Raw genomic sequence first — 23623 nt, forward strand, 5'->3', positions numbered from 1 at the left:
AAGAGACTAAAACCTAACCAAAGAACAGGCAGATGTTCCCACCTGAGATTATTTCTGTTTGTTTGGTTTTGGCTGTGAGTTTACATAGTACTGAATGTGAATGAATTCTAGAAAAGACTATTTTGCTCTGTAATAGAGGTTAGATTTGCTTGTTTTTAGAATTGTTATTTATCAACGCAAGACTGAGGTTAGGTGAAACTCATCCTGCAGGTTGTATTAGGTAGAGATTAAAAGCAAACTGGAAGGATTTTACAGATGGAAGACAGCTTCTAGTGGATGGAAGTCGGGGGATGCTTTACTGGCCTCCTCTGCAGGTGCCCTGTAGTGAGAGGCAGCCAAGGAACCATCACCAGTGGTGAATCAGATGGGTCTCGTATCTGCCTGTTGTCATATCAGTTCACACATCCATTTGTTGTGTCAACGGGATTTCTTGTGTTCCCACGAGGTACCTTGGTGGTAACCCATTTTCCTTGTACAACGGATCTGACCATCTCTACTTCCCTAAATATCACACAGAATGAAGTCTTTATTCAAGCAGAAAGAATGTGAGGAGTCTGTGGGTATTTCTGCCTCTAGGAAGTAAACTAGTCATAGATCCATGAATTTATCTGTTAAAAAAAGAAGTTAGTAGGGGTGAGTAGGAGGAGAGAAAAAAATTTACATTTGTTACGACCCAAAATCTATAGAATGGACTATCATTTCTTTGCAACTGCTGAGTACTATCTGTCCCAGAGTCGTGGCTCTGAAGGTCACTCGACGTAGAGACAACAAAGTCTGTTGGGTTCGGGAGGTCGTTTTGAGGATGTATGATTTGAACACTGAGTAAAATACTAAGGGTTCGGGTACAAGTGATTTGCTTCTTTGTTCAGCGCCTTACTCTCCTGCTCTGTAAAAGTGGTTTTCTCTTCAGGCTCAAGAGAAGCTTCATCTCTGGTGTTCAGGGAGCATATTCTGTAAAAACCAGTGTGTGGAGGCACTAAAAGCCACCAGCCACCAGTCCACTTTCAATGGACTAATTGAATGGTTTATGAATTATATCTCAGTAAAGCTTAAAAAACAAATATGTAATTATATTAAAAATATGGTATTTTGCTTTTGGGGTATATTTATCCTCCAGATTAAATATTCTTCATAACTTCTTGAGTAGTAGCTGTTTTGAATGAAAGCCCCTTTTAAGCCCTTCACTGACTCCATGGTGTTGCTCCTTCCCATCTTGCCCTTGGGTCCGTGGCATCCACGCGCCTCTGCCCCTAGCATCTGACAAGGGTGCTTATTCAGCCTGTGCATGCCAGCTGTGCCTTTTCTTGTAATTGTGCCATTTAATTCAGTTGTCAAGTCATCCATTTATATGTCCATGTCCTGGGCAGCTGCTCTGACACCCTTCCCCTTCCCTGCCCGCCCCCCCACCCCACCCAGTGCGTGGGGACTCCACCTGCATCTCCACCTTGTGCCTTCAAACAATGCCAAGTGCACATAAAAAGCCTTCATGTTATGATGCCTTGTTTCTGATTGCTTTTCCTCTGCTTTTTTTTCAGACCGTGCAGACCTTTCAAATTACCGAGAAGGTAAAGTGAGCTGTATCATCTCCTTAAATGATGAAGTTACTTGCATACTTTCCTCTTCAATCCTTTGTTCACATTTTGGTGCTGTTTCTGCCTTCCTCGTTCGTTTTATGAAGGAAAAATACATTTCCCCTGACTTGGCTGATTGAGTAATCCTCACTCCCAAAGGAAGTTTGACTTGAAGGTAGAAGTTTAGTCTTTAGATTCTGTTTGTGTTTAACCGTCTATATTGGCTCCTTCCATGGGTCTCTTCCTTCTTGTCTTACTTGCCAAGGACAGAATCACTGTTCTGCCATCTGCCAGGAGTTGAGTTTGTAGCCCTTTGTTCCAGATGGATTGTCTGTGTTTCTTCCCCAAAATGTGGTTGCCATATTAAAGTGGAGGTATTCTTTCATGTGGAAATTTTGAAGTTTTATCTTTTCAGTCGAAAAGCAGAATGTTAAATGGGTAAGTGTTTCTTTTAAAAAGCCTGGTGATGTGCTTGTAGGTGGTGGTTCCAGATGTAGGTGACTATGCAGTCTTCGAAACTCACCTGCTAGGGAAGCACTGATGACCAAAGCCTTATCCTCTCTTTTAAGTAGAATTACTAAATAAATTTTCATTTGTAAATTCCCTTTCCATTTAAAAATTATTTTTAAAAAATTGTGCTAAAATAGAGCATAAAATCTGCCATTTTAACCGTGTGCAAGTTCACAGCTCTGTGGCTCCAAGTTCAAGTCACTGTGGGGCATGGCCACGGTCACCTCCAGAACTCCCTTTGCCCTGCAGAGCGGAGATTCTGTCCCCATTAAACAGAGCTGGCCATTCCTCCCTCCCCCAGCCATCGGTGCCACCGTCTACTTTCCACCTGTATGAAATGGACCCCACTGACGCCTCCCGTGAGTGCAGCCCCATGGTGTCTATCCTGTTGGGACTGGCCCATGTCACTCAGCAGGATGCCCTCCATGCTCATCTGTGCAGTGGCAGAATATCCTTCCTTCCAAAGGCTGAATGACCGTCCGTTGTCTGGATAGACTGTGTTTATCCAAGGAAGTGGTTATAGAACTAAATATGGCATGTTAGGAAATAAATTTCCATTTTTCTACAGATAATAGAGCTCTCTGTAGTGACTGAGAGTTTTGCATTTTGAGGACATTCATTTGTGTTTTTTCTTTTATTAGATTGGTATTTTTATAAGTCCTTATGTCTTTTCAGTACTTACACATACAAATACAACTTCTTCAAAAAAACCTTTTCTGATTCCCTTCCACTAGCTGAAAGTAATCTCTGTTGAATTCACAAAATATTTATCTGTTCCCTCTAAAAACACATACTTCTTTACTTGGTTTTGTAAGTATTTGTAAAGTTGTCCGATTTTCTGTATCAGGTTCTGCGTCCCTTAAGAGTGAGATTTGCATCTGCCATGTTTTTACTCCTTGACACCTGCGCCCTTGTTCTGTGACGCTAAGGGCATTGACTTTGTTACTTCCAAACAAAGAGAGAATTCTGTATCCTGTGTTCTTTTGGGAAATTCCACAAGCTTCAGTCAGTCCTCCCACTAAATTGATAGCTGATGTCACTAGGAAAACTATGATTAATGACATTTGAAATGCTTGCCCTTAAGGAACAAGAGAAATAGGAATGGTTAAGAGAAATAGAAGGGAAAAGAAAAACAAGGAAAAAGAGATTTTCAGGAAGAAAGTGTTAAATACCGCAAAAGTGTTAAATAACTGAAGTGTCCAATATGGCTCAGTTGAGGGCGAATGGAAACCAAAAAGAGAACTAGTCTGTTGGCTTTGGCAGGTTCGAGAGAGTGCAGCCGGGCTGCAAGGGGTTATGGGTTGGGTATTCAGTCGGGAAGGGGGGCATGGGTTCAGGGCACTCACACTGTGAAGCCCTGATTTCTGCTCAGAGGGAAGGGAGAAAGGAGAGCCTGTTTCTAGAGAAGCCAGGAAGGGCAGAGGAAAACAGCTCTGTGAGCTAAGAGAGGAAAATACCCTGTGGAGGCCCATTGTGGTACAAATGGCCCATTTAGAACCAGCCCCTACACCATGACCCCAAGCAAAGATTAACCCTGAAAGACACTGCATGAATTTGTTGGGACAGTTACTTCAGGATCTACTCGTGCAAACTGCCATGTGGGTGACAGCCTGAGCCAGGAAGCTGGCTGCACGCCTGCACGGATCCCCAGCTCAGCTGCAACACGTGTCCCTGTCCTGTAGAAGGGACAAGTGCCTCTGATCTGTGTCTTCTCTGGGACTTAACATCCTGAGGACCTCTGGGAGAGCTCCTCCCAGTCACCAGCTGGGAAATGCTGAGGTACAGAGGCCGACGGCTTCTGCAGTGATGCTGTGGTAGCATCTGGAAGTTTCCAGAACGAGAGTGGGCACAAGGAGGACAGGACTACATGACAGCAGGAGGAGGTATCACAGTCAAAGCAGTGGGCCTTTTGACACATCATTCCTACACATGTGGTTCATATCTCAGAAACATAATGCACAGATACTTTATTCTTTTTATTTAGGTACCATACAGGCCTTGAACCCAGGCTCATCAGGAGTGGGATTAGTGAAAAATGTAACAGTGACATTTATAGGCCATATTTAATTTCCTTTGCTTCTCCGGTTTTCCTGCTTTATTAGATTTTTATCTTAGTATTACAACATTGTCTGGGTTTCATATGGTACATATGACTTGTGTTTCTCACGTGGTCCCCATGGCTAAGCAATATCCAGCGCAGGCAGCAGTCACGAGGTATCAAGGAGAGACCCCTGTGGATGTCCGCCCCACCCCCACCCCCGCAGTGCTCAGCGGGGTGACTCCAAGAAGTGTGAACAGTATCTCAGGAGAGCTTCGCCTGTGAGACACGCGCTGTGGGAGAAGGGAGTTGGAGTGCCCTTTGGAGTTGGAGCAGGTTTGGAAGAAGCGTACAGCCATCACTAATGCTGTGAAGTTTCCGTGTGCAGTCCATGCCCACACATGGCCTAGGACAGGAAAGTCAAACCCCAGTGTGCTCAAGGGAAGAAAAGCAACAGTTGAAGGGGGTGTTCAGGTTGCGTGTGTGTGCAGACTTTTCAAGAACACAGAACAAGAAGTCATCTGAGGAAATTGACCCACAGAGAGAAAACGAAGCACTTCCAGGCCCAGTGCCCTCTGTTGTTAATACTTTGTAGGTAAGAACGCAGAATTTATGGTCCATTTGCAAGGAGATTGGTCCATTCAAAGTATAGGGAGTAATTGTCTAAGCCTGGGGCCATTTTCATTTCACAGAGCTGATATTTTAAAGATCTAAAATGTAAAGGACTCTTGTTAAGGCAGAAGCCAGGAACAGAAAGTCTCAAGTGTGCTGTTGACAAAGGACTAGATTGCTTCCACACTCATTGCTTTCATCCTGAGTTTGCACTTGGCAGAGGAGGAAACAGAGTCCAGGGAGACTATCAGCACTGGGCGTGTTCTGGAAACAGTGTGTCCTTTGAACAAGCCAAATCAGCCTCCGTGATTTATATGTTTTCATTACATTCAGAATTATGTTCCAAGAATCGTCCATCTTATCTGGCATAACTTTTCCGGAGTGAGTTGTTAAGTTCAGAATTTGCAGGCTTGTGAGTAATGCTCAGACTTGGGGGCCTATGGATCTCGGTGGTTTTGCATCATGAAATGAACTGTTAGTGTGGCGTAGATATTCAGTGTAAAATGTGAATTTGGGGGTGCATACTCTTGTGGCAAGTGGACTTAGTCCTGATGTGTTTTGTTTCTCTCGTGTTTGGAGCAAGAGATAATATTGTGGTGGTTAGAAGGCCCCTCTCTAGAACCAGATGTCTGGGGTTCCTATTTGTGACTTTGTTATTGAGCTACAACTGACATAGAGCATTATGTTAGCTTTGGGCGCCCCACATGGCGACTCAGTATTTGTATGTATTGTGAAACGTTCACCACAGCAAGTCTGCGTTGTATCTGCCATCGAACAGAAGTGGAGAATTTTGTTTTCTTGTGATGAGGCCTGTTACAATCTTCTCTCCCAGGCCCTTTCACATGTGCAGTCCGGTGTTGCCAACAGTAGTCAGAGCACATCCCAGCTGTGCTGCAGCGCATCTCAAAAAGCTGTGAGAATTAAGTGAGGTGACGCGTGACCCGTAGGAGCCACTGGTAAGTGCAAGCGATCATTCTTCCTGCTCCTGAGATGACCTTGAGAAGAACAACACTGAAAAATCCCTGTGCGAGTGTTCCCTTAAAGCAGAATTACGCCGTATTTTAATTTCGTGTTAAAATTTCATTTGAAGTCAATACCCACAGAAAGCCAGATCCGTGGTGTTGCGTGATCAGAATGGAAACACAGACAAACAACAGCTTTTCTGAGTGACGTTTAGAGCCTCCAGCTTCATTAAACCCCTGGTCTGACTTTGAAGAAATAACCCAGACACATAGGAGTAAGGAGCTAGAAACAGCCATCATAGCAGTCAAGTGAGCTAACATTGTCAAGGATTTGAAAGTAATTGTCCACAAGTGAAATTCTTTTTTTTTTTCTCTAACAAAAATTGAAGAAACCTGAAGTTGACAAGATACATTTTTGAATTTTTTGAAGAATTCTGTTCCATCAACTTCTGTTCAGCACAGAGCTCATATCAAGATCTGCATGTGTCACTACAGTAAGACCCAGAATCTTACAGCAGGGAGGGACACCTGGAAGAAATGACTCCAACCTGGGGCAGAGTTGGTGACAGGGAGGGGAAGAAACTGAGACCCAGCTGCTGAGGTTGGTTGGAGAGTGAAGGGAGGGGCAGGTACTCACGGGGTGCCTTCTGAAAGGTGCCGGTCCAGGTGCTGATACGACACTAAATGAATCCAGAAAACAGGTCTCTCTCTGTCCTGGAACTGAGGCTGACATGTTCGTTATAGTTCCAGCTGGAAGGAAAGTGGCAGGTTTGTGGAAGTTTGGGGTTTGGTTTGGTTATTCTGAAGATGGATACATGAGCCTCTTTGTGGGCTGAGTTCTCCAAGAACTGCCAGAGTACAAGGATGGTGAAACAAGTTCCAGAAGAGGCTGCAGGAGGATGGGTCCTGGGTTCCAGTACATTCTTTCCCCACATGAGGGTGTAGATTGGAGATCTCTCCAGGAACAGAAGAAGTAGATGTGAAATGCTGTCTGTCTTATCATCTCACTGCGTCTTTGATTGATAAACTCTAGGGCTAGGTCTGAACAAGGAGGATTTAACACATTGCTCTCTCAGGCAGTAAAGCCTCTGTTGCTTCTAAGTGGCCTCCTGTGTGCTCCTCTCTGCTCTGCAGCTACGCGTCCCTGATAGCTGACTGGCCCGTGGTGGTGCTGGGTATGTGCACTGTGTTCATCGTCGTCTGCGCCTTGGTTGGGGTGTTAGTGCCCGAGCTTCCTGACTTCTCTGATCCACTGCTGGTAAGGACAATTCAGCCCATCAAATTGCTGTAGCCCACAGTTATCTCAAGAAATTCAGTATTTTAAAATGTGTAACATTATGTAATTTAGTATCCCGTTTCTTTTAAAACCTTCTCAAGCCATCAAGAGGAGTATGCAGCTCTCTTTCTGAAAAGTAAAACCTTGTCATCCTATTTTCAGGTTCTTAAAAAGTCAAGGAACTTGCTCACCATTACAGACCTGGAAATTTGCTTCTTGGCTCCCACGTTTAAGCTAAAAAGCAATAAAATAGAGAATCTGCATTCCATAAGAATATTTTCATAAAGTCTTTAAGACTGAATGTCTCTTTTTCTTCCCTCCCCCCCGAGAAGTGAAAGGAATTTCAGTTTTACTAAGAGATAGCAGGGTCTGTTTTTAAGTAAGTGTTCCCATAAAACACTGTAATGTGCATGTCATAATTCAATTACACCATAATTTTTTATAACATCAAAGTGAGTATTTGCTAATTGCTTAGGTATGATTTTGGAAGAGAAGCTCCAGATATGGTTATTCCTCTTTGCTGGGTCACACACCAGAGAACCAAACTGCCTTGTCCTGGTGAACAGTGGCCACCGTCTTGCTCAGTAGTGTCCATTCCCTGGGCAGCTGCGAGGAGCGTCTGTGTTTCTGTTGAAAACCACGTGTTGCCCCAGCATTGCTTTCCCAAACTGCTGTAACCATTCATAGCCTGAAGAGAAATGCACTAATGGGATTTTGTTAATATTTTGTCTCAGGGTTTTGAGCCAAGAGGGACTGCGATAGGCCAGAGACTGGTCACATGGAATAACATGGTGAAAAATACAGGATACAAAGCAACATTAGCAAATTATCCTTTTAAATATGCAGATGAACAGGCCAAAAGGTAATTGTTTATTAATTTTTACACAAAACATTACTTGATAAATTCCGCTTTTAAGGATTGCCTAAGCAAGATGATTAAATGCCAGTGTGTGGCTCAAAATCCTTTGCCACTGAATTGGTTTACATTTTTGTTGTCTTTTAAGATTCTGTTGTATTAAGTTAAAAAAAAAAAAAGGGAGGGTTTGGGTTTTTTTTTTCTTTTACAGAAGTGAGAAAATTAATGTTGGTTGCTTATATTAATCCTTTTGATTTCTTCTTTTTAAAGATTTTATGTATTTATTTGACACAGAGAGACAGACAGTAAGAGAGGGATTACAAGAGGGGGGAGTGGGAGAGGGAGAAGCAGGCTTCCCGTTGAGTGGGGAGCCTGATGTGAGACTCTGTCACAGGACCATGGGATCACAACCTGAGCCAAAGGCAGATACCTAATGACTGAGCCACACAGGTGTCCCAATCCTTTTCATTTCAATTAGGTCATGGCTGTGGTACACCATTACTGGTATCCTTATTGGCCTAAAAAAACTAGTACTTTATTTATTTTTATGTTTTTATGATTGCATTGTGGTTGACACTCATAGTTTAGCTTCGGATATATAAGAGCAATTCAACAAGTCTGCGCCCTACACTGTGTTCGCCCCTGTCTGCCGCCGTGCAATGCTATTACGACGTTGTTGATTACATTCCCTGTGCTGTCACAAGTGCTTTATTGAAGATCTCATTGTCGTTCCATTTCAGCCATCGGGATGATAGATGGTCAGATGATCACTATGAAAGAGAGAAAAGAGAAGTTGACTGGAACTTCCACAAAGACAGCTTTTTCTGTGATGTTCCGAGTGAGTGGCATTAGGTGAACAGCCCCTTGGGGCTCCTTGTACTCGAGATGGAGCATGAGTAAATCAAAAACTGGTGGGAGGAGATGCTGGGCACTGACACAGATATTAGCTGTTAGTTTTTCTTCTCAAGGTCAGTCAACCACTAATCTAAATTTATTTACCTATAATAAAAATTAATGAGAGTATTGAGTTAGATTCAGTTTTAAGGAAGATAAAAAATATTAAAAAAAAAAAACTTGACCTTGCACCAAATTTCTTATCATTTAAATTTATTAAATTATTTTAAAAAATATTCTCAGTGAGGTAACAAGTACATATTTTTGGATCAAACTCTAAAATAATCTACTATATTATCAGAAATATACTTGCTTTCTTTTCATTCAGAAAGCATATATAATAGCCTTCTCTGTGCCTTAGGCATTAGAGATAGAAAGATGAACAGAATACGGTCCAGAAGCCCACAGCTGGAGTGCTTCAGGGGACAGCCTGTCATGTGAATGCATCAGGCAGTGGGATGTGACATCATATTATGGAGCGCAAATTGCTACCACTTAGCTCCACAGAATGTGGCCTTGCAGGAATGAGTGTCTAGATGTATAAGAACTTCCCCGAGGTCAGGAATCCAGATTTTAATATAGCATCGCTAGGTCTCCAGACACTGGCAGTAGATTGACTAACCAGCATCTGCTGTGGCATAGGGCACAGCCTCGGGGACACCGGTGCATGGGGAGCTGGCTGCTTAGCCGTGGAGAGCAGGCATGAGGACCTGCAGCCTCTCCTTCAGTCAATCTTCATACCAGTGCTTTTTTTAATGCAGCTTTTTAGAATTGTTGTTGAAAATCCCCCTAAAATGTGTATTTTCCTGTCTCGTTAGAGCACCTCACTGGACCTCCGATGTTTCTAGAGCTAGGCGAGGGTCTGTTTCACTGTGTAGTAACCGAGAGATGAAAGTAGGAAATTAGGGAGAATTCTGTCCTTTGTTTGCATGGGTTTGTTTCACTCTTCGAAATTAGTCAACGTAGATAATGGCCATTTGATGAAGAAAAGGGTTTACAAAAGAAAACTTCACAATCATGAATTAAAGTTCACGTAATAAAGCTTTATTCATAAATTTGCAGATTGGTTTTCTTTGTCATCACTATTAGGCATTTTAGATAACAGAAAGTGAATTCACTCTGTTTTATCATATGAAGTTCTTCTAATGGCAGAAGGAGTAGAAACAGCACTAACTGAACCGCTGTTTTTCCTCTAGTTCTCACACCTGTTTGAGAGAGATGTGCTTTTAAACAAGGGACGAGGGTTCAGAGGAGCTGCTCATCTCCAGAGCTGGGGTGAGGCAGGACCTGGTTCCACCGCTTCTGACCCCAGGGCTGGGTTTGCCTGCCCCACAGCCTGTCTGTGTTAGTGTGATTATCACAGTATTTATTCTAGACTCTGGTGGCCCAGAGAGACCATCGACCAAGCCAGAACATGGAATATGTCTGCAACCCTGGCCTGCGTTTGGTATCCGGTTGACTGTTTTTAAAAAGTGCTTTTAAAACAATTATCTGCTCTCTTTCCTCCCTGGTTAGCTGCCAAAGAGAACACCCACTCTTGATATCCCCTAATGGATCCTTCTTGGTTTTTACACCCCATTCTGGTGACATGTTTCAAAATTAAGAGGGAGGCATTCAGTTAATTTTGTGCTGAGAGTTCTTACAGATTACTGTTCCTAATTACAGTCTGATCAGAAATGGATCTGTTATATAATGCCTACGAGTTTTCAGATGTCGTGAGTAGACAAAGGCTGTGAGCAGAAACAATATTATAGCATTGCTTTATTTTTTTTCCTCCTGGAATTTATCAAGGAAAGACTCCCTGCTGTTAATGACTTGTCCCACTGCTTCCCCACTCTGAGTTGCTCCTGAATGCTGAATCTGATGAAAAAAATGGACAATTATAAACCTTTTTCTTTTCTTTTTCATGTCACCAGGTGACCGATATTCCAGAGTAGTATTTACTTCAGCTGGAGAGGAGACACTATGGAATTTACCTGCCATTAAATCAATGTGCAATGTAGATAATTCAAGGGTATGTAAAGAAAAACTGAAATGTATTGAGAACAAATAAGGTTATATTTTTGCCAGTCTGTTCCCTGCTGACCCCAGTGACTTGTGGAATGACAGTACTTACTTACGCCTCACTCCTGGGGACCACACGCCCGAGGCCGGCTCACACGCTTGTAGACCCCAGGGTCTGAGCACCTCCACTGGCCCCATCTTTGACACCTGCCGCCTTCTTCAGCAAAGAGCACTTTCCTTGCCACTGCCCCATCTCACAGCTCAGACTTGGTCTTGTCTTCTCTTGGGTGCTGTCTCTCCAAAGCTAGTTGCCGTGTCTCCTCCTGAGGCCACTGTCAGCATCTCTGCTCCACAGTGAGCAACCAATGGCAACCAGTGGGTATCTGGGACAGATTTAGGGCCCAGGCTGGGAAAGGGGACATCCAGGGGTGTAGGTGTCCCTGTAAGTGATGAGGAATCCAGCCCAGATTGTCCTGAACTCTGAATATCTTGAAGATAGAGGATTCAAAACAAAAAGCCGTCCATCCTCAGTCTCTGGAGCCAGAAGACGTCAGCCCCAGAAACTGTGACATCAGCCTCCAGGCCTGGAAGAACTGTCAGTTCCGTGTGCTCAGAGGTGGATTCTCCCAGGAGAGCTTGCTGTCTGCTGTCACTGCTGCACTTAACCCAAGCTCAGGAACCAGGCAGAAGAGGAGCTGGTTGTATGCCTAGTGTGACTCTAACGCGGAAACTCACTAGTAGCAGGAAGTGTCATCACATTCCCACCTGAGAGCTAGCCTGACCCCTGGTGCAGGGCCCTGGGCTGGCCACAGGGCTTCTCGGGGAAGCAGGCTGGGTTCCCCCTTGGGTCCCAGGCCTCCTGACTTTATTCCTCATTCTGAGCCCCAGGTCTTCCGACTTTATTCCTCATTCTGAAAGCTCTGTGTTGTCTGCCGGCCCAGCTATTGCGATTTTCCGTGAGCACCGTCTTTTCTCTGCCCCGTTCAAACTGGCCAAAGTCACCAACCTCTCCACACAAACCGAGGTTCTTAACCACTGCTCAGTTTTTATCTGCAGGACTTCCTGCTCAGTATTCTCACCCCTCCCCGTAGTCAGCCCCTGACCCTGCACTTGTGATGCGACTTCACAGACGGTGACATGCTGACCACACTCAACAGAACGGTTCAGGAATTCCACACCTTCTACGCCTTGATTAGCTACCTTTGCTGTTGACCTTTAGACCTTCCCTCCCCTAAAGGCTCTCGGGCCACTGGATCCACACAGCTGATTAGTAGCTGCTCGGTGTTGGGTACTGTGGAATTTGTCAGGGTGTGTCTCAAACACTTGACGAGGTTATTTCATTTAGTCCTGGTGACGGTGCTGTGAATTGAGGATCCTCTGAGTGGAAAATAGCATATAGGGTACAACAAGACAAGGGAAAAGGGGTGGTTGTCTTCTGCATGTGATGTGTGGCAGGAAAGAGACTCAAGGAAGGCTGGGTTCCAGTCCCCATCCACCTCTTAACCTCGGCATGGACTTCTCCATTCAGAACACAAGCAAATAAAAGGATTTAAAGAGTCCCCATGGCCTCGAATGAGCAACAGCCTGATTATGAGTGCCGCTGGGCTCTGCATGGACCCAGAGACTCTCAAGCCCATGAGCACTGTGGACACTTTGTGGACACTTTCATGAATGGAAGCAGGACATTATTTCATACACATGTGAATATATCAGATGATAAAAATCAGCATGAGTAGGTGGCTCACAGGAAGGACTACAGAGAAGGCAAACTGGCTAAACTGAAGGGAAAACCATGGGAGGAAAAGGTAAAGCCACACACGTGTGACTTCAATTCAGTGATATGTGCCCACAGTCCCCCACGCTCACTGGTGGTGGCTGCTCACCTCTCCCCTCCGTCCCCGGCCACCGGAGCAAAGAATTTGCAATCGGTGACAAAAGTCACAAAGAGGGCAACAAACTGCAGTTTTAGAAGAAGCCTGGTCTTCCCTGTCCTAACAGAGGGGAGCACCATCTCCGTGGCCCCCCGCCTCCGCAGAAGAAATGTGATGTCATACACAAAGTTCTTAGTTAACAGCATGTTCACGAGACATGCTGTCATGAATCTGAGCTGATTTCTAAGCCGCGTCTCGGGCTGGTCACAGGAGAACTTATGGCAAAAGGTATTTCTTTTTTTTTTTAAGATTTTATTTATTTATTTGTCGGAGAGAAAGAGGGAGAGAGCGCGCGAGTGAGCACAGGCAGACAGAGTGGCAGGCAGAGGGAGAAGCAAGCTCCCCGCCAAGCAAGGAGCCCGATGTGGGACTTGATCCCAGGACGCCAGGATCATGACCTGAGCCGAAGGCAGCCGCTTAACCAACTGAGCCACCCAGGTGTCCCGGCAAAAGGTATTTCTGTAAAAAATTGAAACAGTGAAGTCTAAGCGTGTGGCTTCCCAATGGTCTGACTTGATCGCATTTGCAAAATGTATGGACTGTGGAGGGAGCAGTATGCCCCCTTGTCTGAGTATTTCTCTCTGTGGACTCAGAGTCAGCACTGAAGGCCCTGAGTTTGAGTGTGTGATTCCTGGCGGAAACACGATGGGCACTCAGTCCTCTTCTGAAACGTCGAGGAACAGACCCAAAACATGTCTGCCCGAATGGTCAAGCCAGTTACAGACCCACAACAACAAATGAATAAACAGAGGGTCAAGGCCCCAGAGCAGGTTATCATTTTACTTGTTCAGTATTGTTTTACCAGTTGCTCACACCTTTCTATTCCAGTCTTGGCCTCTTCAGCAAGTGCCCAGCGATAACCTTCTGACAAAGGAGCTAATGTGTCCCGTGACACCCTAAGAGACAACTGATGTGTAGCAGTTTAGCCTGCAGATTATTACAGTACCCATTCCGGGTCTCCCAGCTCAAGAGCCTTTACAGAGTGCTGTCTAGCCTGGTGGTGGTGCAAGCAAGCTGTGTCCCCAGGCTACTGGTCAGCCCGTCCCATCCCTTCCCCTCCCCTGATCTCCTCCTGTCCCGCTCCAGCACATGGCTATCAGCCACCATCAGAGGATGGGACACACAGCAAGTGATACCAAGCAGAGGAGCTTACCTACAGCTGGTGATTGGCACGGCATCTCAGGCCAGATGCGGCCATTGTCGCCTGCTTGTGTTTACGGCACGTGGAGCTCCAACCTGAGTCCACTTCAGTTCATGGTTCCAACGGGCTTTTGTTTCCAGAGTTCCTCCTCAGAGAATGCTTGTGTCCTCAGACGCTGTCAGAAGAGGCTCAGCCGACTCCCCAGATCTCCCTCCCCAGGGATGTGCTGACAGACCGCCATCAGTAGCCAGAGTGTGTTTCTCAGATCTTGACTCTGCTGGAAACCCTTCTCCCTGTTCCTCAGTCTTTGCGCTTCATAGAAGTTAGAACTCGAGGAGCAGCTTTGAAGAGAAAATTTGAAAGTTAGTGCCTGCCACCTTGTTCACTGCATAAGCTTTATGGACACATGAGAGCCCCTGAAGCTTAGTGGACCCCCAAAAATGGGCCTCCTGATGCTTGTTTTAAAGAGGGCTGGGGAAGGTGCCTTGTTAGCGCAGTAGGTAGCGCATCAGTCTCATAAAGAGGGCAGGGGGGGGGCCTGGTTCCCTTGAACTTTAGTATGAGAGGGGTTTGCAACGTGAGAAGAGAGTGGATGGGATCCCATGGTAGGGCACATTCTTTATTCTCACTTCATTCTCGACCTTTTACAACTTTTGCCAACTTTGCCAGTAGTTTTAAAAGTTAAGGTGTCATTTAAAATTCTGCTGGTTTCTTCTTTTTCTCTCTTTTCTTGCTTCCCCCTGCTTCTAAATCAACCTCACCCCTACTGCGGTCAGGCAACAGGTGTGTACACAGACATGGTACAGCCACAGCAGCAAGACAGTTCCCGAAAACATCCAATCTATGACTGACTAGAATGGCAACGGCCACTTTCTCATGAGCTACAAGAAATTACTTCCACTAGCTGTTCTTAGTTAGATAACTTAAAAGATGTTGAAATCACTCCAATGAAATCTCTTTTGCAACAACATGGCAGAAAGTGCAGCTGCCTTTTGTGTGAGGATGTGCCTGTTCGCAGTCTCTTCCAGCCCCATGATGTAACAAATGCTGGAGTGTCTCACCACCCCGGTTGTGTACCCCAGACTGGTGTCACCATCCCACCACCCAAAGACTTGAGCACCCCCCTGCAGGTTTGCACGGACCCTGACACACAGTATGCTCCTTTCCACACTGAATCCCAATTTCTCTCTGTCACTGTAAGCAGCTCTGGGGCAAGAACCTCTGTACCCTCCTACCCTTCTTTGTGTGTTGGTGCCCAGTAAATTCTGTTTTCTCTTTTGGATGGATGAATAGATGAATGGATGTGAGGATGGAAGGATGGAGGGATGAATGCTGGGTGGATGGATAGGTGGATGGATGGATGGATGGATGGATGTTGGACAGATGGAGAAATGGGTGGATGAATTGGTGGATGGTTGGATGGGTGGGTGGATAGATGGATGGTGGATGGATGAATAAGTGGATGGTGGATGGATGGGTGGATAGGTGGGTGGATGGATGGATGGATGATGGGTGGGTGGATGGATGATGGGTGGGTGGATGGATGAGAATACAGGGCTTTCCTCCAACAGAGCCTAGACAGTCTCTGAGACTCCCTTCCATTAGATTCAGGGTGTTGACACCCAGCTCAGGGTAAAAAGTATCAGTCACAGCATCTTTTCTCTGTCCTTATTTCTAACCCTGTCAGAGTACTCGAGGACTGTGTGGAAGGTTGTATATCAACCAACTACAGCTGTGAACTGGAGGACTGGTGCTCAATGGCTTGCTAGATTCTAGTTTTGATATGCTTTTGTCTTCTTATCTTATCTAACTTTTTTAATCTTTGGTCATGCTCATATGCAAACCCTGCTACTATTTGAAAAGGTTATTCGAAGTCATTTCTTTCCAGGCTTTGGCTGGCAACCCTGTTCCCTTTACCATTAACATTTGGTTCTTCAAGCAACTACAGGTGTGGAGCTGGTGGCAGGCTTTGTAACGGACGCGATCATTTTCCTCCTTCTGAGACTGTCCAGTGCTGAGGCTGTATCCTCTTTCTTCTCACTCACCAGGCTGACTCCAGGGACTTGTGTGATACTTCTTTGCGGGATTGGAACTGGTTATCTGTCACAAAACCCAGAGCGGTGCTATCCCAGGGTTTTCTGTTACTTCTTATTAGGTGGTTCCATTTCCCCCAACTTAGCATATGTGAATATTTTTACTAATTTTATTTTAAATTAAATAAATTATTTTAAATAATATATAATAAATAAATTTATTTGAAATTTAATTAAATATTAATCATCCTGTGTTATAGAATGTCGAATAATTATTGCTCTTTAGAAATGAGCTGAAAATTAAGCCTTTGTTAAAGTAAACATTTTAGTATACTTGAATAATAACCCTTTTGGCTCATTTGTCTTTACCTTCAAAAGTATGCCCTTTTAAAATGCTTTATTATGGAAATTTTTAAATGTATGCAGAGGTAGACTAGTATAATGACTCCCCCCTTGTGGGTCGCCCAGCTCCGACACTTGGGGTACACGGGCAGTGGTTTGTCCTCTACCCACCCCCAGGATTAGTCCCACTGAAGCAGCTTGACGGCCAGGCCTTTGAGGGGTATGGGGAACAGGGTTCTGGGATCATTCTAAGTTCCAAAGACTATTTGTGCCAATACTCCCTATGATTGATAGAGTCAGCTTTAATAAAGGTAGAGAGTACTTTAATCCCGGCAGAGGAAACACACTCATGCCCTTTCTGAACTTTGGAGTCTCCTCCCTGGAGCAGCATTTGGTAAATAGAAATGAGTGGTTGCCTTCTACAGAAAAGCTCTGGACGTAGTTCCTAAACTCAGCCTCAGGAAAGAGGGGCCGCTCTCACAGTTAGAGATTTGTACGGAATTGTGAAGGCTCCACCATATTCCAGCAACCCCATCCTTGGCATTGGAGTCATTTTTCAGTTTGCTGTAACAAGAGCAGCCAGAGAAGAAAGGCCTCCAGGAACAGCTGTAAGCAAGGCACCGTCCACACCAGACCCAGAGCTATCCTGCGGCGGCCACGCAGCAGATCTCACGTCACCAAAACCCAGAGAGTATCAGCCAACTCCAATAAGTTTTGAAGGAAGTAGAAGAAATCAGCTCCTACCTAAGTATTTTGTTAATCAGATATGCAGACTGTTGTAATTTAGGAAACTTGCCCTTTTCTGCTCATTTCTCAGGAAACTGTTTCACCCCTGGTCTCTCATGCACCCCTGACATCAGTGCTCACCATGTCACCTGGGGGCTCACTGATAGCTTTCTGGGGGAATATCATCTTTGCTTCCAGCTAAGTTGGTTGAGATATATTACCTTTGTCACCAAAAATTTCATGCCGATAACCAGAAGTTTTAGGCAAAGCCATCAATTTGTTTCCTCCATCAGTTGAACAACCGTTCTCTTAAATTAATCCTGTAGTTTCCATACGTGAGCCCATGGCCTGTCCTTTTCATTGCCTTTTAAAGTAACTTGGAAAAGGCCTGTTTCCTAAAGAGCTACTACTTCTGTGTCCTCCTTAAAACCAAGCCAGCACTGGGTCCCCTGCACACTGAGCAGTTTGCTGTCTGGAGGGAAGTGCCCGGTGGGTGCTGTGCGGGGCAGACTCTGAGGGATGGCCACCTGTTCCCAGCTGACACCTAACTAGGAAGATAGCTATTTAACCTGCCCCTCAAGGCTGCCTTAATTCAGGCCTCTGGGTGAAACGTTTGTAAACGCCGGTCTCCACGTGTCTCTCTCTGCAGATTAGATCCCACCCGAAGTTCGGCGACCTGTGCCAGAGGACAACGGCTGCATCCTGCTGCCCCAGCTGGACATTGGGGAACTACATCGCCATCCTCAACAACAGGTCGTCCTGCCAGAAGATCGTGGAGCGAGACGTGTCTCACACCCTGAAGCTGGTACGCGCATGCGCCAAGCACTACCACAACGGCACCCTGGAGCCCGACTGCTGGGACGCGGGCGCCAGGAGAAAGGGGCAGCTCAAGTGCACAGGTGTGCCTCGCAAATGCACCAAATACAACGCAGTCTACCAGATCCTGCACTACCTGGTGGACAAGGACTTCCTGACCGCACAGGTGGCCAGCCCCGCCGCGCCGGCTCTCAAGTACAGCATGCTCTTTACTCCCACAGAGAAGGGGGAGAGCATGATGGACATCTACCTGGACAACTTCGAGCACTGGAATGGCTCGGACGGTGTTACCACTGTGGCGGGCATCGAGTTCGGCATCAAACACAGCCTGTTCCAGGACTATCTGCTGACGGACACCACCTACCCGGCCATCGCGGTCCTGCTGGTCCTCCTGGTCATGTGCGCCTACACCAGGTCCCTGTTCATCACACTGATGACCATGTTCGCCGTCATCAGCTCCCTCATTGTCTCCTATTTCCTCTACCGTGTAGTGTTCAACTTCGAGTTCTTCCCTTTCATGAACCTCACCGCACTTGTTATTCTGGTTGGAATTGGTGCAGACGATGCGTTTGTCCTATGTGACGTGTGGAGCTACACCAAGTTCGACCGGCCACACGCAGCGACTGCGGAGACAGTGGGCATCACTCTGCAGCACGCGGCACTGTCCATGTTTGTCACCAGCTTCACCACGGCCGCAGCCTTCTACGCCAACTACGTGAGCAACATCACTGCCATCCGCTGCTTCGGCGTGTACGCGGGGACTGCCATCCTGGTGAACTATGTGCTGATGGTCACATGGCTCCCAGCCGTCGTCGTCCTGCACGAGCGCTACCTCCTCAACATGTTCAGCTGCTTCAAGAAGCCACCGCAGCAGGTCTTCGAGGGCAAGAGCTGCTGGACAGTGGCCCGCCGGACATGCCACAGGGCGCTGTTAGCTGTTTCAGAAGCCTCGCGCATTTTTTTTGAGAAGGTGTTGCCATGCATCGTCATTAAGTTCCGCTACCTTTGGCTGCTGTGGTTCCTGGCCCTGACCGTGGGCGGGGCCTATGTTGTGTGTGTGAACCCCAAGATGAAGCTGCCATCCCTGGAGCTGTCCGAGTTTCAGCTCTTCAGGCCCTCCCATCCCTTTGAGCGCTATGATGCCGAGTACAAGAAGCTCTTCATGTTTGAGCGTGTCCACCGTGGGGAGGAGCTGCATATGCCCATCACCGTGGTCTGGGGCGTGTCCCCAGAAGACAACGGAGACCCCCTGAACCCCAAGAGTAAGGGGAAGCTGGCGCTGGATGGCAGCTTTAACATCGCAAGCCCGGCTTCCCAGGTATGGATCCTGCACTTCTGTCAGAAGCTGAGAAACCAAACTTTCTTCTACCAGACGGAGGAGCAGGACTTCACCAGCTGCTTCATCGAGACATTCAAGCAGTGGATGGAGAACCAGGACTGCGACGAGCCTGCCCTGTACCTGTGCTGCCGGCGCTGGAGCTTCCCCTACAAGCAGGAGATCTTTGAGCTGTGCATCAAGAGGGCCATAATGGAGCTGGAGAGAAGTACCGGCTACCATCTGGACAGCAAGACCCCGGGTCCGCGGTTCGATGTCAACGATACCATCCGGGCGGTCGTGCTGGAGTTCCAGAGCACCTACCTCTTCACACTGGCCTATGAGAAGATGCACCAGTTCTACAAGGAGGTGGACACGTGGATCTCCCGGGAGCTCAGCTCGGCCCCCGAGGGCCTCAGCAACGGCTGGTTTGTCAGCAACCTGGAGTTCTATGACCTCCAGGACAGCCTCTCCGACGGCACGCTCATTGCCATGGGGCTGTCCGTGGCTGTGGCCTTCAGCGTCATGCTGCTCACCACCTGGAATGTCATCATTAGCCTGTATGCCATCTTTTCCATTGCCGGGACCATATTCGTCACTGTCGGCTCTCTTGTCCTGCTGGGCTGGGAGCTGAACGTCCTGGAGTCTGTCATCATCTCAGTGGCTGTCGGCCTATCCGTGGATTTTGCTGTCCACTATGGGGTCGCTTACCGCCTGGCCCCAGACGCCGACCGGGAGGGAAAGGTGATCTTCTCGCTGAGCCGCATGGGTTCTGCCATTGCTATGGCTGCGCTGACCACCTTTGTGGCAGGGGCCATGATGATGCCATCCACAGTTCTGGCATACACCCAGCTGGGCACCTTCATGATGCTCATCATGTGCATCAGCTGGGCCTTCGCCACCTTCTTTTTCCAGTGCATGTGCCGCTGCCTCGGGCCGCAGGGCACCTGTGGGCAGATTCCGCTGCCCAGGAAGCTGCAGTGCAGTGCGTTCTCTCACGCCCTGTCCGCGACCCCTGCTGACAAGGGACAGAGCAAAGCGCGTGCCATGAGTGATTATCACTTTGACCCCAGGGCCCAGAAATCCGACATGGAGCAGGAGTTTTACGAGTTGGAACCCCTGGCGTCCCACAGCTGCTCCACGTCTGATAAGGCAGCTTATGAGGAGACCCACATCTGCTCCGAGTTTTTCAGCAACCAGGCCAAGAGTCTGGGGCTGCCTGTGCAAGCCGCTTACAGTCCGAGCTCCAAACAGGAAACCAGCCCCGTCTCCTTCCCGCCCGCTCTCGAGCAGCACAGCCTGTGTCGCTTCTTCTCTCTGAATCAGCAGTGTCGTTGCCCAAACGCCTACAGACACTTGAGCCCCAGCCCGCATGCTGGAGCACAGGCGGGCGATGGCCTGTGCCCCCGATGCGCTGCCGCCAGCAGCTTTGTGCACATGCAGAAAGCCCCCGAAGGCTTTGTATGCGCTGTCCCACACATCCGCCACTGCCCCTGCCTGCAGGGCAGAGCCCGACAGCTGGGAGTGCAGAGCCCTCTGCCCACAGGCCTCTTTATCCACCCGGTGCAGCACGTGCAGGTCCAGGAGAAAGTCAGCAAGGCCAGTGCCCAGGGCACAGAGGAGCCCGGTCCACAGACCCCAGAGCCTCCATCCTTTGTCCACAGAAGCCCCGGGTCTTTACAAAAACCCAGCTGTGATCCCGAGAACAGCCAAAGAGGACTCTCCAGAGACAGAGACCTCAGGAACGTGGAGGGCAGCAGAGGGGCCAGGAACAAGGGCTTGGGTCCAGGGGGTCCAGCAGATGAGGCAGAAAGGAAAGTTGAGCCATGCCTGTCACAGGACTCCAAATATTTAAATCAGAATGAACCAAAACCCGTGTTTAACCACTGCACAGGGGACGCCCGGTGCTGCCCTAATGACCCACAGAGGTGTGGCCAAGGGGTCCAGGTGACATGCGGGTGTGCAGGCCATCAGATGCTGGAGTGTGAAGCCAGCGTGCCCCCTGCACTGACACACTCAGAACATTCTAGTGAAAGTTTGTTAATAAAAACACTCTAATAAATACCGTGTTAAATTCTAAATCGGTGCCTCTCAATTGTTCCTTTGAAATGGAAGTGAAATCCAGAAGTTTGGAAAGGGAATGGGCATCAGTTCATTAAAAATCATGGGGTATTTTCATATCCTGTATGAACAGTCAACAAACATATCCCATGAGTGTTGGCTGATGATTGGATTTTATATTTTCAAAAAGTACAACGTTCAAACAGGTGTTGTTTTTTTTTTAACCTTGATACCCAGCTTGCTGAGTGCTGGCCGGTGTCTTTGCTGTGCAGTAGCTGTGAGCCCCAGGTGCAGAGTCAGAAGCTTCCGGAAGTGTGGGGTCTCTCTGGCCGCCCTGCTCACCTGATACCCTGAGTGGGGTGCACTCATTCCAACTTCCGATGGCCTAAGATAAACACTGATTTTGATAGAGACACTTTGGTGGGATCCAGGAACTACACACTAAAATTTATATTAATTGCCATGCATATTAATGGTGCTTTCTGCCTGTTTGCATGAGTAGAACTTTCATGAAGCCAGTGACTCACTTTGACCCAAAAGCACAGTATTCAGGTCTTATGTCTCGTCACTTAGAAGGCGAGTACGCCGTCCTCACCTCACGTATGTTATGCCCAGAGAGGAGCAGCGCCGCACTTGGTGGGGTCGGACACACGTGGACAGGCATGGGGGAGACAGCCCGTGGGCCCGGAAGCTGTCAGGGTGAGGGTGCCCCATGAAGCTCCACCCCCTCCACCGTCCCACCAGTCTGGGGCCCGAGATACAGGGCAGGTCACCTCCTCGTGCCACTGCACCCATGTCCCTCCCACGCTGCCTCTATTTTGGTCCTCCCAAGAGAGTGGGTGGAAATGTTTTAAGATTTTTATTTATTTATTTGACAGAGAGAGAGAGAAAGAGCACAAGCAGGGGAATGTCAGGCAGGGGAGAAGCTGGGTCCCTCAGGGAGCCAGACACGGGACTTGATCCCAGGAACCTGAGATCATGACCTGAGCCAAAAGCAGATGCTTTACCGATTGAGCCATCCAGGCACCCATGGAAATGTTTTTAGTAACAACGTTCTTTCCAAAAGCCATATTGCTTATTTTCTGAGAATTGTTTTCCAAATTGGATCCGATTATTCCAGGGCCTAAAGAAAGCTGTCAGGAGTTGGAAAGGACCTTATGGTTCCCTGACTCCAACCCACATTTCTGTTAAGTAGTTTTCTGGCTTCTCCATTATTTGGCGACAAGGGACTCACTACCTGACTCCCTTGCTGACTACAGTCTGTTGTCCTGTGGCTTTTCTACCCATTGGTCCTCCCATTGTCTGCAGTGAAAACACACACCTCCAATCTTGCCACGCGGTATCCCTGGAGACGTCCTCCCACGACATCCCTGCTCCCTCCAGTGCTCTTCCCCCACAGGGTTTTAAGCTGTCAGACGCTGACTGAGCGCCTCCAGACAACCCCTGCCTGTCTGAAAGCCCCGAGGGGAGAACCGAGCGGTGCTCCTGTCTGTTCTCTTGGGGATGGAAGTAACGCGTGGCTCAGACGTCACTGCCAAGCCTCACGCAGTGTGGAGGGGACCCACCTGTAAGGCCTGGTGTGGACGCTGAGCTGCCTGTGGGAGTGGCTTAGCCCTCCCATCCTGAGTGTGGGACTCTATGTCCATCCTCAGTGCACTCGGCTCTGTTAGAGGAAGAGGGCAGGTGAGAGAACGTTTGAAATAGGACTCCTTATTTTTCCTGTGAAAACCTATAACTGTGAAGTGTGGTGACCCCAAGCAGCCTTATGGCAGCACAGACACAGACTGAGTTTAAGGATGATCTGAGACACACTTCTGAACAGTCTCCCTGAAAGACTGTCAGGGAAGCCAAGGAGGGAGGGGTCCTCTGTCCCTCAGGCCCTTGGCCAGCCCCACAGTCAGCCTGCCGCACCTGCTCTGGCTCCAGGAGCCGTGGGCCCGTCTTTCCTCCGCTCTGCCTCATTACCCTGAACCTTGAGTGTGGCTGTAAACTCAGGTGGGTTACATCTGCCGATTTGGGGCTTTGAACTGCCTATATTTTTCATGCAGGAATTTCTTAAAGAGTTTGGTAGCTGGAACTAGAAATCTTTTTTTTTTTTTTAATTCCTCATTACTGGGCAGCAAAGGGCCCCCATTTTCGTTTTGTCTCACAGAGAAATTCCATCCACGGTCCCCTTGTGGATAATTGTAAAGCAGGTAAGCTTTTGAGTTACACATGAGGAAAGAACGCTTTCCCTGTGAAATACTTGTTGCTCGGCAGTATTTGTGACAAAACATACTTTCAGGTTCGAGCCCACGTTCCCAGATTCATCCGTGACTTTTTCCCTACAGAGTCACCTCTTCCATCTCTAGTCGATGGAAAAGCAGGACAGGCCACGAGCACAAAGCGCGTCAGTGGAGAGTCGCAGGCTGTATCCACACACGTTCGTTCCCCGCTTTGAACCGCTGTTGTGTGAGGCGGCGCTCTGCTCTTGTTCTGTGCAGTTTCTTTTTTTTTTTTTAAGATTTTATTTATTTGACAGATAGAGATCACAAG

General features: G+C 47.5%; 1 protein-coding gene across 20 annotated transcripts in view; it reads left to right on the forward strand.

Moving 5' to 3' along the window:
- Positions 1-21108, forward strand: part of DISP1 (dispatched RND transporter family member 1) — a 194012-nt gene extending 172904 nt beyond the window's left edge. For 17 of the 20 annotated variants that reach the window (XM_045982193.1, XM_045982201.1, XM_045982195.1 and 14 more), the window contains 6 exons: positions 1536-1565; positions 6828-6951; positions 7704-7831; positions 8566-8663; positions 10636-10733; positions 17546-21108. In XM_045982193.1, coding sequence (XP_045838149.1) covers positions 1536-1565; positions 6828-6951; positions 7704-7831; positions 8566-8663; positions 10636-10733; positions 17546-21085 — 4018 coding nt within the window. In that variant the 3' untranslated portion in view covers positions 21086-21108. Of the gene's footprint in view, positions 1-1535; positions 6952-7703; positions 7832-8565; positions 8664-10635; positions 10734-17545 lie in introns of all 20 variants that reach the window. The other 3 variants (XM_045982209.1, XM_045982210.1, XM_045982214.1) reach the window with 2 other exon arrangements.
- Positions 21109-23623: the final 2515 nt, after the last annotated feature.

Source organism: Meles meles, chromosome 17 (genome assembly GCF_922984935.1).
Source record: "Meles meles chromosome 17, mMelMel3.1 paternal haplotype, whole genome shotgun sequence".
NCBI classification, from domain to species: domain Eukaryota; kingdom Metazoa; phylum Chordata; class Mammalia; order Carnivora; family Mustelidae; genus Meles; species Meles meles.